At 54.8% G+C, this 16,345-nt stretch overlaps 1 protein-coding gene across 1 annotated transcript in view; it reads left to right on the top strand.

Moving 5' to 3' along the window:
• The window catches only part of LOC100935085 (Krueppel-like factor 8), a 55,646-nt gene that overhangs the window by 31,474 nt on the left and 7,827 nt on the right, over positions 1-16,345 (top strand). Inside the window, 8 exon segments of the mRNA XM_031945092.1 lie at positions 1,735-1,852; positions 5,265-5,369; positions 5,402-5,537; positions 5,540-5,642; positions 5,644-5,727; positions 5,729-5,784; positions 12,040-12,148; positions 12,322-12,458. Coding sequence (XP_031800952.1) covers positions 1,735-1,852; positions 5,265-5,369; positions 5,402-5,537; positions 5,540-5,642; positions 5,644-5,727; positions 5,729-5,784; positions 12,040-12,148; positions 12,322-12,458 — 848 coding nt within the window.

The raw sequence follows: 16,345 nt of genomic DNA, 5'->3' as shown, positions 1-16,345 counted from the left end.
ATAAGTTCTATGCATGGGCAATTTTACAGCATTGACAATTGGCAAACCTTTTGTTCCAATTTTTCCCCTCCTTCCCCCCACCCCCTCTCCCAGATGGCAGGATGACCAGTAGATGTTAAATATATTAAAGTATTAGCTATACTATAAGTCTACATGACCAAACCGCTATTTTGCTGCACAAAAAGAATCGGACTCGGAAATATTGTACCATTAGCCTGCAAAGGAAATCCAAAATGCAGGGGGACAAACATAGAGGGATTTCCCAATCTACATTCTATGTAGTGGTTCCTAGTCATCTCCCAGAATTCTTTCCCTGGGTGTCACTGGTTCAGTTCGTTCCTGCTCCATTGGAACTGATTTGGTTCATCACATTGCTCAAGATGGCCACGTCCAGCCGAATTGATCATCATACAGTATCATTGCTGATGTATATAATGATCTCCTGGTCCTGCTCGTTTCCCTCAGCATCAGTTCATGTGAGTCTCTCCAGGCCTCTCTGAAATCCTCCTGCTGGTCACTTCTTACAGAGCAATAATATTCCATAACACTCATATACCACAATTTACCCAACCATTCTCCAGCTGATAAGCATCCATTCAATTTCCAGTTTCTGGCCACTACAAACAGGGCTGCCACAGACATTTTGGCACATACAGGGCCGTTTTCCTTCTTTAGTATCTCTTTGGTACCCCAAAGAGCCCAGTAGAAACACTGCTGGATCAAAGGGGATGCACAGTGTGATAACTTTTGGGGCATAGTTCCAGATTGCTCTCCGGAATGGCTGGATGTGTTCACAACTCCACCAACAATGCATCGGAATTCATTTTTAGAGAGATTAAAGAGGCTTTGGGGGGCTTCCTGCGGATGTCCTAGGATTCCCATGGGACTTTGTGCCTGAGCCATGCACTTTAAGGCTTTGCTCCTGGCTCCAGTTTTCACAGCCTTCTCTAGGTGTGCCTCGTTTTTTTCTTTCTCTCAGCTTCTTGTCGGAGGCTGTGGGAGCCAGCCTCTGGGTACTCGTGCAGGGAAGGCCTGGGCTTTCCTTGCTGCTGGTGCCGTGTAGTCCCAGCATCGCAGGAGGCAGCTCAGGCTGGGAAAAGCCAGCTTCCAGCGCTCCCAAAGGCACCCGACCCTTTTGCTCCAATGCCAATCGGGGCTCTCCCCGGGCCCAGCTTTCCTGGCCCAGGCCTTGCTTTGAGCAGCAGTAGATGCCGCTGTCCATCCTCTGGTTCAGAGCAGAACCGTGGGCTTCCCTTGCTCTGGGCTGGACTAGATGCTCAAAGCCAGACCCTGCTCCGGGCTTGGGATACGAGCCCCCCGCGACTGCTGCCGCTGCTGGCTTTGGGCTCTCTCTTGCTACACGAGCCAGGGCCACCCAACATGGCTCCCCGCCCTCCCCCAGCCATCTTCCCCCATCATGACACGGGACTCCTTTCCCTCCGTCTAAGCGCAAGTCCCTAAGCCTCACCCTGGCCTTCCCCAACCCGGCCCAGGACACTTACTTCCCCCAGCCCGGCCTGGGTCCCCTTCTCGATGCCCTTTGGATCTGGGGCCCAGAAGTGGCCCCATCGCAACCGCCAGCCTCAGTCCTGGGCTTCCCTTGTTTCTCCCTGGGTGCGCTGTGCTTCCATCGCCCCCTCCCCGCCAACATTTACTGACCGAACATCTCTCAGTCACTGACCTGGACCACCCAGAGAACTCACTGGGACTTTTTCTGGTTTTGTTTCCCAACAGGCCTCAGTCTGGTGCCGCTTCTAGAGCCGTCTGGAGGAGCTGTGCCCGGGAGTTGAGCTGCCACGCCTCTCACTGCTCCGCCATCTTGGCCCCGCCCCCTGCGCCAGGCCCATTTCAGGTTCATTTTACTCACTCCGTTCCCATTGTTGGGTGCCGCCTGCCCAGTCCTGCCTCCTTTCCTTGCCATTGGTTCCCATTAAGAAAAAGCTTTCGGACAGAGCTGCCCAGAACTGGGTCGGCTCGGAAGGATCCTGGGTCATTCTGCTGGAGCTGTGACATCAGAGTCAGACCTGAATTCACTGAATCCTCACCACAACCTTTGGAGGGAGGGGCTGGCGTTAGCTCTACTTTACAGTTGGGAAAACTGAGGCTAAGAGAAATAAAACTGTCTTTCCCAAGAGTCCCAGGATTTACACTCATCTGATCGTAACGTAGTAACTTCCCCATCACTGTAAATATGCGAGCAGAGACTCGATGGACCCCCACCCTCAGAGATAATAAAAAGATGTCTTGACCGTGACTTGGTCTGACCTTGCAGAAAAGAGGGCCTAAAACGGCCATGTCCCTCACCCTGCTGATTGCTGGGTACTCAGGGGAGTTGAAAGCAGAGGGAGCAGCTGTGCCCTCCCCCCATCCCCATCACTACAGGAGGTGAGAGGGGAAGGAGAGGTCACAGCATCCCCCCCTGCCCCTCCCCCCCCATGCACAGCACCGCCCCCTTCCCAGATCGCCACTGGAGCTCTTTTCGGGGAAGCGAAGAGCCGGCGGGAACGTGGGGACCCCAGTTGCCGTGGCCGTAACGTCACGGGCCGATGCCCCCGAGAGACCGGGCGGCTTTGGGAATGGGGAAGGGCCAGACGCAAGAGTGAGGGAAGGAGGAGGAGGAGAAAGCAGCAGTGAGAGAGGAAGTGGCCTCCTGGGACATGATGGGCCCCGGGGAGCATGGAACTCTCTGCCCCCGAAGGGGTGGGGGCCTCCAGGGGGCAGCGGTCCACTTGCCGGCAGCTCCGGCCCACGGGCTGCCTTCTAAGGGTTCGTTCTCCACAGGGGAGGCTTGCTCGCCGGCCCGGGGACGATTTGGCGATGAATTTCAGACAAAAGCAAAATGCTTTTTATCCAAAAGGTTTTAAACAGGAACTCCCGCTCCGTCCTTTGGCCAGCAGGTCTGGGCCACACTCTCAGGGTGCGCCCGACTCTCTGGGAGCGCCCACCTCCCGGAGGCTCCTTCCAAAAGCTGCTCCCTGAAGGGGCCACGGCCGCTCTCCCGCCTCCAGCCCCAGTGTCCGGCCTGGGGCTCTGTGTGGAATAAGCACCCAGTGCGGACCCTTCCATTCTTTCGTTAATTCGCAGCCACAAGGGAACTTCGACGTCTTGTCCAGTATCCTCATATGGCACAGGAGGAAACTGAGGCACTGAGAGGAGAAGGGCCCCGGACAGCCAAGCGGCGTGGGGGCCAGAGCTCCGGGCCGGCAGTTAGGAACGCAAACTAACGTGCCGATCTCGCCTCACATGCTCCTCCGCTGGGTGGCTCCCAGCAAACCGCTCAACTTCCCTGTGCCTCAGTTTCCTTGTCTGTAAATTGGGGATGATAATAGCCTCTCCCTCCCATGGTTGTTAGTGGGGAGATAACATATCAAGTACTTGGCAAAATCTGAAGTGCTAAAGGAGCTGCTAAAAAAAAGGGGGTTTAAGGGGAAAAGGAATAAAAAACCCCCTTTTTTGGGGGGGGAAAAAAAAGAGGGAAAAGGGAAAGGGGGAAAAAGGGGAGGAAAAAAAAAAAGGGGGTTTTTTGGGGTGGGAAAAAAAAAATTTTGGGAAAAGAAAAGGGGAACCAAAGGGAAAAGGGAAAAGGAAAGAGGAAAAGAAAAGGAAAGGGAAAAAAAAAAAAAAAGGGGGGGAAGGAAGAAAAGGGGGGGGGGAAAAGGGAAAAGGGGAAAAGGAAGGGAAAAAAAAAGGGGGAAAAGGGTTTTTTTGGGGGAAAGGGAAAAAAAGACAAAAAAATTTTTTTGGGGGAAAAAAAAAAAAGGGGCCCCGGGAAAGGGAAAGAAAGGAAAAAAGGGGAAAAGGGAAAAAAAAAAAAGGGGGAAAAAACAAAAAAAAAGGAGAAAAGAAAGGGGAAAAAAGAAAAGGGGGAAAAAATTTTTTTGGGAAAAAAAAAAGGAAAAAAAGGGGAAAGAAAGGAAAAGAAAAGGGGGGTGGGGGGGGGGGGGGAAAATTAGGTTGGAAAAAAAGGGAAACAAATAAAATTTTGGTTTTGAAAAAGAAAAGGCTAAAACCCCCAGGGGGGAAATTGAAAAAAAGGGGAAAAAGGGAAGGAAAAAAAAGGGGAAAAAGAAAAAATTTTAAGGGGAAAAAAAGGAGGGAAAAGAAAGGGGAAAAAAGGAAAGGAAAAAAAAAGGGGGGAAAAAAAGGGGGGAGGGAAAGAAAAATTGAAAAATGGGGGGTTTTGGGAAAAAAAAAAAAAAAAAAAAAAAGTAAAAAAAAAAAAAAAAGGGGGAAAAAAAAAGGGGAAAGAAGAAAAAAGAAAAAGAGGAAAAAAAAAGGGGGAAAAGGGGGGGGAAAGAGAAAAAAGGGGGAGGGGTGAAAAAAAAAAAAAGGGGGTAAAGGGGGGTTTTAAATTTTTTTTTTTTGGTTTGAAAAAAATTTTTAAAAATTAAAAAATTTTTTTAAAGGATTAAAAAAGTGAAAAATGTGTTGAGTTTTTAAAAAGAGGGGAAAGAAAAAAAAAAATTTTTTTTTTTTTTTTTTTTTTGGAAAAAAAAAAAAATTTTTTTTTTTTTTTTTTTTTTTTTTTTTTTTTTTTTGGGGAAAAATTTAGGGTTTTTTTTTTTTTTTTTTTTTTTTTTTTTTTTTTTTTTTTTTTTTTTTTTTTAAAAAAAAAAATTTGTAAGGGAAAGTGAGTGTGGAGAGTCCCACAGGCAGACACATCGAAGGGGTTGGGGGGGGCGGGGGCCGGGCCTGGGGCCGGGCCCGGTGCCCCTGGCCCCACCAAGGGGAGGATCTGAGCAGGTTCCCCCTTCCCACCTTCCCGGGGTCGGAACAAGGCTTTGTGCCAGGGCGTCGGCTGGGCCGGGCTCCTCTTTTTTCCCGGGAGGCTCCTCGGGGCCTTGCCGACCGATCCTGCCTGGGGGCTCCCGGCCAGGCCTCCGGTCCCCAAGCCTGGGAGCTGACCACCCGCCCCCTCCCCCCAAGACTTGCCCAAAGGGCCCAGGCTGCTGTCTGGGTGCCAGGGGCGGGTGGGCAGCCCTCCGTGGAGCTCTCGGGTGGGAGGACTTGATTTCCCTTGGTTCTCTTTGGTGGGGGAAGGATCAAGCCCGTTCTCCGACCCAGCCCCTGGTGGCCCGTCCCCTGCCCTTCCCCGATGCTTTCCTCCCAGGAGTCGGGCTCTACGGCCCTGGCCCGCCTCCGAGGGGCTCCCGGGGCACTCGGCGGTCTCTGTCCTGGGAGAAGTGGGCGGCGGCCCCTTGGGCTCTGGGCACAGGCTCCCGGGCTCCCCTGCCCCCCTGGCCCTGCTCCCCCCCCCCTCACAGGCCCTTGCTGCAGACTACAGGAAAGGCTTCTCGGGATTGACAGAGAGGGGGAAGATGACGTCTTCCTCGCTTCTGGAGCTCAGCTCCAGGGGCACCCAGCTGCGAGTGAGACAAGCGGCCTCCCGAGGGCTCCCGGCCCCAATGGCGGGCCCCAGGCCGAGCCGGTGGACCTGTCCCTGCACAAGCCCAAAGCCTCGCCGCCGCACACCAGCCCACTGCTGCCCTCGGCCATGCTGGTGGCCCCCTCGGTCCAGCCGCCCGTGGGCGGTGTCCCCTCGGGCTGGGCTCCCCCTCCACCTCGGCCATCCCGGCCGTGCTGTCTCCCGGCTCCATCCTGGCCTCGACCCAGGGCAGCAGCGGCCAGGGATCCCCCCTGATCCACCATTCCTCGGTCAACCCTGCCCCGATGGGGAACCCAGACCATCCCTGGTGGTGTCCCTGGTTTCACCACTGTGGCTCCAGCTCCCGGCCGCCATCACGGTCCCGCTGATCGGAGGAGATGGCAAAAATGCCGGTTCTGGTAAGCGCTTCCTTTCCCCCTCCTCCGCCTCCAACCCGCTACTTCCACTCCTGCCCCACTCCCTCTGGGAGGATGGGACCCCGGCGTCTGGGAGGATGGGACCCCGGCGTCTGGGAGGATGGGACCCCGGCGTCTGGGAGGAAGGCAGCCTCCTGGGGGCTGCTGAGTGTTTGGGGGGGAAAGGCTTGTGGGTGCCTCCCCTCCCTCTGGTCCCCCAGTCCGGCCTTCCCCGCTCCTCTTCTTTCCCCAGTGCGGTGTAAGCTCCTTGTGGGCAGGGTCTGGCTCGTTTGCTGGCTTCTATCCCCCAACCCAAAGGGACGGGGGGGCCGGCCTTTTCTGTTGTCCCGTTTCTTGTCCGTCCGTCCGGCTGGCCATCCGTCCATCTGCCTATATCTGCCTCTGTCCATGTACCTACCTGTCTCTTTCGCTATCAGCTATCCCTCTGCCGATTGGCCTCTATCTGCCCATCAATCCATCTATCATGTCTGTCTTTCCATCCATCTATCCACCTGTCTGTTTATGTCAATATCATGTATCCATTCATCTAGTTGGCTATCATCTATCATTTATCTAGCTATGCTATCTTTCTATCCATCCGTTTGCCTACCATATCTACCCATTTATCTGTCTGTCTACCTACCTATCCGTCCGTCCATCTATCCATCCATCTGTCTGACTACCACATCTGTCTATCTGTCTGAATGTCTGTCTGTCTGTCTACCCATTTATCTCTCTGTCTACCATATCTGTCCATCCATCTATCTATCTATCTGTTTACCATATCTGTCTACACATTTATCTGTCTGTCTACCTATCTGTCCATCTATGTATCTATCTATGTATCTATATCTACCATATCTGTACATCCATTTATCTATCTATCTGTCTGTCTGTCTATCTACCCATTTATCTTCTATTTCCCTGCCCATCCATCATCATCTATCTACCATATCTATCATTTATCTACCTATCTATCCATCTGTCTGTTTTCCTTTCCCTTCTATCCAATTTCCCCTTTTCCTCTCTCTTTTTTTCCTCTCTCCTTCTGTCTATATCTATCCACCTATTTGTCTATTTCTGTCTGTCTACCCATTCTTCCATCCATCTATCCCTCCATTTATCTGCCTAGCTCTGTCTTGATCTATCCCCTTTTTCTATTTCAAACTTTATTTATCTAGTGCCCTCCTTCCCCCCAAAGTGATTTTGCAGGTGTTGAATTTTCTAGGTACTCGTTTCCCCCCCATAGAACATGGGCCACTTGAGGTCCCCAACCGTGTCGTCTTTGTCCTTGTGTTTGCACTATCCAGCACAATTCTCGCCCCGTGCCATAACTGCGGCAGGGCATCATCGGCTCGCGGCTTCCTCGCCTCTGCCAGTGGAGCCCTGCTGTGAGCTAATTGTGTCTAGAGTGGTACCTCACCTGTTGGTTGCACCCCCCCCGGGAGAAATCTTGGGCTGTGAAGCAAAGCTAAGCCAGCCCCCAACTCTGCCACGGCCCTGCCTCTGGGGGCGCCCCTCTGGTGGAATGGCCACGGGGCTGTGGTGCCAGAGGGGACACATTTGGCGGGGGGGGGGGGACTCCACAGGGGAATGATGTACTTCTGGAAGGACCAAATGCCCTCAGTCTTGGATGTTATTTTGTGAATCGGCCAACCCGACTCCCGTTCCCCGCACGCCCCCCCCCCCCCATCTGTGCCTTTGTTCTGGCTGCACCTCCCAGCTGGGATGCCTCCCTCCTCACTTCCACCATATGGAATCCCCGCCTTCCCTCGAGCCGGCTCTGGCCCTACCTTCGGGACCCCATGCTCTCTTTGGCTCCCCCCCTCCAGCTTTGAGACAGCTCAGGCCCTGCCTTCTGTCTGAGGCTTTTCTGGATCTGCGTCTCTCCCATTACACATTAATACACAGATTCCTTGGGAGTAGATATCGTTTCTTTTGATGTACTTGAATCAACTAGCCCAGGCCCAGGCACACAGTAGGCGCTTTATAACTGCTGGTTGGTTAGTCGACATTCAATAAACGAAACCAGAAGGAACGAGCAAGCTGCCGGTGCGTGGGAGTCCGGCCCTCTTGGGAGGAGACAGTGGAGCAGGCTTTGTCCTCCAAGGCCACAAGAAAGCCCATCCTGTGGGAACCCTTCATCGGGCCAGCTGATATTTCTGGGTTCCTGATGAAAGAACACCACGGCGATCTTGGCGCTTTTGCGCCGCTGGTACGGTCACTGAAGACGAAGCATCTCTGATGACTTCTCTCTAAACCTCCAGAGCAGCTGAAAGGTAGAACAATCATGAGAGACCAGAGGCCGAGCAACCACCCAGATATCTCGGTCAGTTCCATCAAGAAATGGCTATCCACATGCGCGGCGGCAGCAAGCGCCAAATAGTGTCTTCCAAAGGGCATGGAGTAGCCTTTGGCTCCAGGGAGAAGATTTGTTATCGTAGATGAAGATATTATTATTTCAGTTAGAAGCGGGTTGTGTCCGATCACTTACTTGTGTCCAATCAGATCGCTCACTGTCTAGTCAGAGCAAAGGTCCGCCTTCCTACAAATCCAGGAGACTCGGCTGAAGACAGAAGGGCCAGGGGATACAATGGCAACTTCATCCCGCGTTATTGAAGCAAATGGCTGGTAATGAAGAATGATGGGGGCTTCAAACGACATCCCGTCCATTCTGCTCCTGAGCCCCTGCAGAAGGTTGATGTAGCCCCAGCTGAGATCTCAAACTGCAGGATCCCCCAAAGGCCCTAAATCAGCCAACGCCCGCTCCACTGGCCAGGTAGAAAGAGACGACAAAGGCAACGCTGACTTGGAACATCGGCTGGCTCGTAAAGTCGGGGGGAGGGTGGCGCTGGGTCAGTTTTCACAATGAACGTGGGATGGTACAGAAGGAGCGGGGCTGGCCCTTGGTACACGAACTTATATTAAGCTTCTCAAGGCCGAATCCCTGAGGCTACCTTGGCTCCAGGGACAATACAGAGTAACGATCACTGGGGCATTTGGGTACCCCCGTAGTTGCTGCCTCTTGAGGGCCTCCTTGCCACGCGGCCTCCTGCTAAGGTAGCAGGTCACCACTTGGGCCGTTCTGGCCCCCCCCCCCCCACCTTGGCCCCTGACTTCTGTGACTGAGCTATGTCCCAGAGCCTGCCTTCTTGGGTCTTGTGGCCATTTTGGATGGAACTTCTAGCCTCCCATCATTTCCTAGCTGAGAGCGGCCTGGATCCCCACCTGGCTTGAGAAGGAGGGTTCGGCGCTCCTCTTTAGGAGGCTGGTGACTGCCCGGCCTTAGGGTACTGGGGAGCCAGCCTCAGGCATTTTTCACTCACCCTCATCCAGCGTCCAATGGAAACTTTTGGTGCTCAATCCATCTCTGGATGCTAGGCGTGGGCTGCTACTTTTACTGCTGTTCATCCTTTGGAATCCTATGCTTTCTCTCCTTTCATGTGCCTTCCTTTCATACAGAAGCAGCACTGGTCAGCTCTGCCCGGGCCATCCACCACTACCCGTTCCCTTTTCCCAGGCTCCCCGTGCCAGCTTGGCTCACAGGCCACCTTCGTCCCACCTGGCATGGGTGGTTACCACCAAGCTGGGGCAAAGCCCACGGGGTGGCCTGGGAGAGAGCCCTGCTGCCTGGGGCATGGACGCCCATGGGAAGCTTGGGTCACAGCATCAGAACTGGGTGTGGAGATCTGTTCTGGTTAGGCTATGTACATGGGGATTCTGGGAAGGTAATATTCCAGGCAGAATGAGAGAGGGGCCAAAAACTTCAAGTCTTAGTTCTGTCATTGGGCCAGTTGCTTGGAGAAGAGAGTATATTTCTACCCCCATCGGGAAGCCTTTGGCCAATGAGCAGAAGCCATGGGGACTTCTCACCCCCAACCGGGAAAGTCTTTGGCCAATGGACAGAAGCCACGGGGACTTCTTGACCCCATCCTGGGAGTCCTATGGCCAATGGACAGAAGCCACGGGGACTTCTCACCTCCCACTGCGAGTCCTGTGGCTAATGTGCAGAAGTCACAGGGACTTCTCGCCCCTACTGGGAGGGCCTGTGGCCAATGGGCAGAAGCCATGAGGACTTCTCACCTCCATCGGGAGGCCTATGGCCAATGGGCAGAAGCCATGAGGACTTCTCAACTCCATCGGGAGGCCTATGGCCAATGGGCAGAAGCCATGAGGACTTCTCAACTCCATCGGGAGGCCTATGGCCAATGGGCAGAAGCCATGAGGACTTCTCCCATCGGGAGGCCTATGGCCAATGGGCAGAAGCCATGAGGACTTCTCACCTCCATCGGGAGGCCTATGGCCAATGGGCAGAAGCCATGAGGACTTCTCACCTCCATCGGGAGGCCTATGGCCAATGGGCAGAAGCCATGAGGACTTCTCACCTCCATCGGAGGCCTATGGCCAATGGGCAGAAGCCATGAGGACTTCTCACCTCTATCGGAGGCCTATGGCCAATGGGCAGAAGCCATGAGGACTTCTCACCTCCATCGGAGGCCTATGGCCAATGAGCAGAAGCCACAGGGACTTCTTAACCCCATCTGGGGAGGCCTATGGCCAATGGGCAGAAGCCATGAGGACTTCTCACCTCCATCGGGAGGCCTATGGCCAATGAGCAGAAGCCACAGGGACTTCTCGCCCCCACTGGGAGGGCCTGTGGCCAATGGGCAGAAGCCATGAGGACTTCTCACCTCCATCGGGAGGCCTATGGCCAATGGGCAGAAGCCATGAGGACTTCTCAACTCCATCGGGAGGCCTATGGCCAATGGGCAGAAGCCATGAGGACTTCTCACCTCCATCGGGAGGCCTATGGCCAATGGGCAGAAGCCATGAGGACTTCTCAACTCCATCGGAGGCCTATGGCCAATGGGCAGAAGCCATGAGGACTTCTCACCTCCATCGGGAGGCCTATGGCCAATGGGCAGAAGCCATGAGGACTTCTCACCTCCATCGGGAGGCCTATGGCCAATGGGCAGAAGCCATGAGGACTTCTCACCTCCATCGGGAGGCCTATGGCCAATGGGCAGAAGCCACAGGGACTTCTTAACCCCATCTGGGGAGGCCTATGGCCAATGGGCAGAAGCCACGGGACTTCTTACCTCCCACTGGGATGCCTGTGTCTAATGGGCAGAAGCCGTGGGGACTTCTTGTCCCCATCAGGAGGCCTATGGCCAATGGGCAGAAGCCACGGGGACTTCTTGACCCCATCTGGGGAGTCCTATGGCCAATGGACAGAAGCCACGGGGACTTCTTGACCCCATCCGGGAGTCCTATGGCCAATGGACAGAAGCCACGAGGGACTTCTCACCTCCACTGCGAGTCCTGTGGCTAATGTGCAGAAGTCACAGGGACTTCTCGCCCCCACTGGGAGGGCCTGTGGCCAATGGGCAGAAGCCACGGGGACTTCTCACCTCCATCGGGAGCCTATGGCCAATGGGCAGAAGCCATGAGGACTTCTCACCTCCATCGGGAGGCCTATGGCCAATGGGCAGAAGCCATGAGGACTTCTCACCTCCATCGGGAGGCCTATGGCCAATGGGCAGAAGCCACAGGGACTTCTTAACCCCATCTGGGGAGGCCTATGGCCAATGGGCAGAAGCCACGGGGACTTCTTACCTCCCACTGGGATGCCTGTGTCTAATGGGCAGAAGCCGTGGGGACTTCTTGTCCCCATCGGGAGGCCTATGGCCAATGGGCAGAAGCCACGGGGACTTCTTGACCCCATCCGGGGAGTCCTATGGCCAATGGACAGAAGCCACGGGGACTTCTTGACCCCATCCGGGGAGTCCTATGGCCAATGGACAGAAGCCACGGGGACTTCTCACCTCCCACTGCAAGTCCTGTGGCTAATGTGCAGAAGTCACAGGGACTTCTCGCCCCCACTGGGAGGGCCTGTGGCCAATGGACAGAAGACACGGGGACTTCTCGCCGCCATTAGGCGGCCTTTGGCCAATGGGCAGAAGCCACGGGGGCATATTAGGGTTCGGCCCCAGCAGAGCACTCCAAAGCAGCCCCTGAAGTCAGGAATCGGACGGAGCGGTGCCAACCCCGAGCCTGCCCCGGGTGCGTCTGGAGTAGAGTGGCTAAGGATATGCAGATGGCGTCCAAACCTCTGACCGTGCACTTCTCTCTGCGGCTGGGTAGCAGATGCATCTAGGGCCCGATGCCTTTGAGCCTCTCGTCCCCTTTCTGAAGGGCAGAGGGGGGACAGGGGCAGAGGCTCTTGCCGGTTCTCACTCTCTCTTCTTTTTCCCTCAGTAAAACTGGACCCCAGCTCCATGTCTCCCGTGGAAGTGCAGAGCGACAGTGAAGACAGTGTGGGGGAGACTGTGTCTGTGTCTGCGGCCTTTCAGGAGCTGCAGAGAGAGTGAGTATCTGCCCCTCGGCTGCAGAAGGGACACGTGCTGTGGGCGGTTGCCATTTAAGGTCTTTCTGGGGAAGCAATGGGTGCGCACAAGGGTGGGTGGGGTCCATGCGTGGTTCCCAAGGCTGCGGCTCCTTTTCCAGCTTGGGTTTCTCAGTCTCTTCCCCCTTGTCCAGGTCTGTGGGGGTCCCGATACATCACACCGAGTCCCCTGACCTGAAGAAGAGGCGCATTCACCAGTGTGACTTTGCGGGGTGCAACAAGGTCTACACCAAGAGCTCCCACCTGAAGGCCCATCGGAGAATACACACTGGTATGGCCAGCAACCCCTCTCACCGCCCTGCCCGCCGTGCGTCGGGCCAGACCGGGGCCCGCTCCACTCAGTTCGTGGGTCATTAGGGCCGAGCCTGGGAGGGAGGCTGCCGTGGCTCACCCTTCCGGCCGCTTCCTCCTCCACCACTGGCTTCCTCCTGCTGCTGGAGCTAGGCCGCCCCCCCCCCCCCACAGTGTTAAGGGGCAGTTGGAGTGCCCTCCCATATCAGCCCATGGCTATCCCAGCTCTCTCTCTGTCCCCTTCCCTCCCTCCTTCCCCCCTTCTCTCTTTCCCTCTCTCCCCTATTCTCTCTCCCTCCCTCTCTCTTTTCTCTCCCTCTCTTTTCTGTATCTCTTTTCTCTCTCTCTTTTTCTCTCTTTCTCTTTCTTTTCTCTTTCTTTTCTGTCTCTCTCTCTTCTCTCTCTTTTCTTTCTCTCTCTCCCTCTTTTTTCTCTGTCTTTTCTGTCTCTCTCTTCTCTCTCTCTTTCTCTCTCTCTTCTCTCTCTCTCTCTTCTGTCTCTCTCTTTTCTCTCTCTCTTTTCTCTCTCTCTTTTCTCTCTCTTTCTTCTCTCTCTCTCCCTCTCCCTCCGTGCCTCTCTCGCTTTCTCCCTCTCTCTCTCCTCCACTCTGGCTCTCTCTCTGCCTCTGGCTCTTTCTCTCTCTTTCCCTCTCATTCTCTGCCCTTCACTCTCTGTGTCTCTTCCCCTTCCCCCTTTACCTTCTTTCACTCTTGTCCCCCTCCCCCCCTCTCTCATCTTACCTCACTTTCCTTCTTCCTTTCCTCTTCTTCCCCTCCTTTTCCCTCCCCCCTCTCCCGTCTCTTATCTCACTCCAATCTCCTGGACTCCAAAGTGCTTTGTAAACTGGAAGGAGACCCAGGAACAGCTGTGGGGGGGCCCAGGAACGGCTGCGGGGGGGCCCAGGAACGGCTGCAGGGAGGCTCAGGAACGGCTGCGGGGGGGCCCAGGAACGGCTGCGGGGGGGCCCAGGAACGGCTGTGGGGGCCCAGGAACAACTGCCAGGGGTCTTTCCTCTCGGCACCGCAGTCTTGCTCTGCCCTTCAGGAGGGACTTTCCCCGTGTCCTTGTGAGGGAACGATGGTGTGGGTCTTAGTCGAAAGGGAACCGCTGTGGCATAGGGCGCCGTCTGTGGTATGGGACGACCTTCCCGGCCTCAGTTTCTTCATCTGTCCACGGGAGAGGGCATGGCCAGATGCCAAGGATGCTGTACTTGATGTCGAGGGACTCGGGTTTGAGCTCCACTCCGGACACTCCTTAGCTCTGTGACTTTGGGCGACTGGCTTTGTCTCTGAGAATCTCAGTGATCTCCTCTGTCGAAAGCCGATTCCGTCGCTTTGGGAGGCCGGCCAGGGGCTCTCCCACACCGAGGGGGGCAGAGCTGGCAGGCGGGGGGGGTCCTTCTCCCCGCCCGATGCTGCCCCCACTTGGGCATCAGGGGGTGGAGCTTCTAGGCCTCTCCCCCTCTCCCCAAGCTTTCTATGGGCTTGTCCTGCCTGGCCCCTTTTAGGCCCGCACTCCGAGCCGGCCCCCTGCACGGGCAGGCTGGCGCCAAGGCCGGTCACTCGGTGTCCCTCACGGGGGGGCAGATTGCTGGCCCCGGGGGGCCTGAGGCCTGGGGCTGGAGGGAGCGTTCGCTTGCGGTTAACCCATTTTGCACTCGCTGTTCCCATTCTGCACTCGCTGTTCCCATTGCGAGCCGCTTCAGCGGTTTGGCCTTCCACACCTTGGCAGCATCTCCTGGGCCCTCAGATTGAGAGCGAGATAGGCCCTCGGCTCATCTGGTTCCATGTCTCATTTTACTGATGAAGAACCAGGTGTGGGCAGTGGGGGAAGTGAGTTAGCCACTAAGTATCAGTGGGGGGGGGTCACACTGAGGTCCTTTGACCTCCGGTCCAGGATCCTTTGCGTGGCATCGTGCCGTCTCTTGTGGCGGAGAACCATCTTCAAAGTGAGGGATGATGTCCCCGGGCCCAACAGCTGCTCTAAGGAGGCCCAGGGCTCCCGTTCTGGACCGGGGGAGGGGCTTCTGCTCTTGCTGTTCTTGTCTGTTTTGGGCAAGGCAATTGGGGTTCAGTGACTTGTCCAGGATCAGGCAGCTAGAAAGCACGAAGTGTCTGAGGCCCGATTTGCATTCAGGTCCTCCCGGCTCTATCCACTGGCCCATCCGGCTGCCCCGTAGGGAGGGGTTCCAGGTATGCCTTTTCACATCCTGGCAATTCTTCCCCCTTTATTTGCTGCCTTCTTGACGCAGTAGCCACAGTAGCCAGCGTGAGGTTCAAAAAGGAGCCTCTCCTTGATGTCCCAGTAGTGACTGAGGAAGATGGCCAGCCATTCACTCGGGCCCTCTCCCTCCCCAGCTCCTAACCTGAACGAGGAGGCCTCCGAGGGAGCCCGGGGTCCAGAGCCCCGGGGTCCAATCGCTCCCTCTTGGGCGTTCCCTTGGCAGCAGGCAATCAGGGCTTTATTCAGTCCCTCGGCAAACAGCGATGTCACGTGGGGAAGAGGTAGGAAGTCGGCGTGGGGTGAAAGTGAGCCCAGGGCTCCGATGAACGATATTCCGACCCTGCTGGGACTAAGAAATGGTATTTCTCCGCCACTCTCTGTGGTATTTTCCAGATGGGGAAAGGGGTGCTGGAGAGGGCCACGGAAGGGAGAGCTGGGATATACAGGGAGCTGGACTTCCCTTCCTGGGCAACCAGGAGACTGGGTTTCCAAAGCTGTTGCTGTGGGGAAGAAGAAAGGAGTAAAACTAGAAGAGAGGGGCCACTAGGGGGCGCAGTGGATAGAGCACTGGCCCTGAAGTCAGGAGGACCTGAGTTCAAAAGTGATCTCAGACACTTAACACTTCCCAGCTGTGGGACCCTGGGCAAGTCACTTAACCCCAACTGCCTGGGGGGGGGGATCCCTAGAAGAGAGACCACTGAGAAGGACGAGGGGAAGTGCCTTTAAGCATTCAGTCATTTTTCACTTGTGTCCAGCTCTCGGTGGCCCCACTGGGGGTTTTCTTGGCCGAGATCGTGGAGCGGTTTGCCATTTTCTTCTCCAGTTCATTTGACGGATGACAGAATGGAGGCAAACCAGGTGAAGTGACTTGCTCAGGGCTAGGAAGTTTCTGAGGCCGTATTGGAACTCGGGAAGATGAGTCTTCCCGATTCCAAACCCTGCACTTTACCCACCGAGCCCCCCGTTAGCAGGTGCCCGAGATGGATCCATCGGATTCTTTAGTCAACTCCACATTTAACGTCAGTCATCTCCTCCTAGCTCCTCTTCTTTCCCTGCCCTCTCCCAGCGTCCCAGGTGAATGAATCTAAGTGGGTTTCCCTCAGAAAAAGAACAATCTGCAGTTTTGTATGGCCCACGAAAGAGGTAGAAATATCCAAATGGCCCTTGGCAAAAAAAGATTCCCCACTCTCTCTATATCGAGCATCCATCCATCCATCCATCCATCCATCTATCTTTTATCTGTCATCTATCTCTTATCTATCCAGCTATCATCTATTTATCTATCAGTCTTCTATCTATTTATCTATCATCTATCTTTTACCCATCAATCATCTATTTATCTTTTATCTATGTATCCATTACCTATCTATCTTTTATCTATGTTTTATCTATCTCTCATCTATCTGTCTTTTATCTCTCTCTCCTTTCTGTCTGTCTCTCTATCCAGCTATCATCTATTTATCTTCTATCTATCTAGCTATCTAGCTATCAATCACTGACTGGGTCTCCCTATCTTGCCCAGGCTATAAATACAGCAGCTACTCAGATCGATTGACCCCTCCTGGATTTTCACCATATCACTGCCTAACTTTGTGCGACCCCCCAATTGGAATAGATTAGAACTGCCCAGTCCAAGCCACCTGG

Source organism: Sarcophilus harrisii, chromosome X, assembly GCF_902635505.1.
Source record: "Sarcophilus harrisii chromosome X, mSarHar1.11, whole genome shotgun sequence".
NCBI classification, from domain to species: Eukaryota; Metazoa; Chordata; class Mammalia; order Dasyuromorphia; family Dasyuridae; genus Sarcophilus; species Sarcophilus harrisii.
The sequence above is the reverse complement of the archived record's forward strand: the minus strand, read 5'-3'. Positions and strand labels throughout refer to the sequence as shown.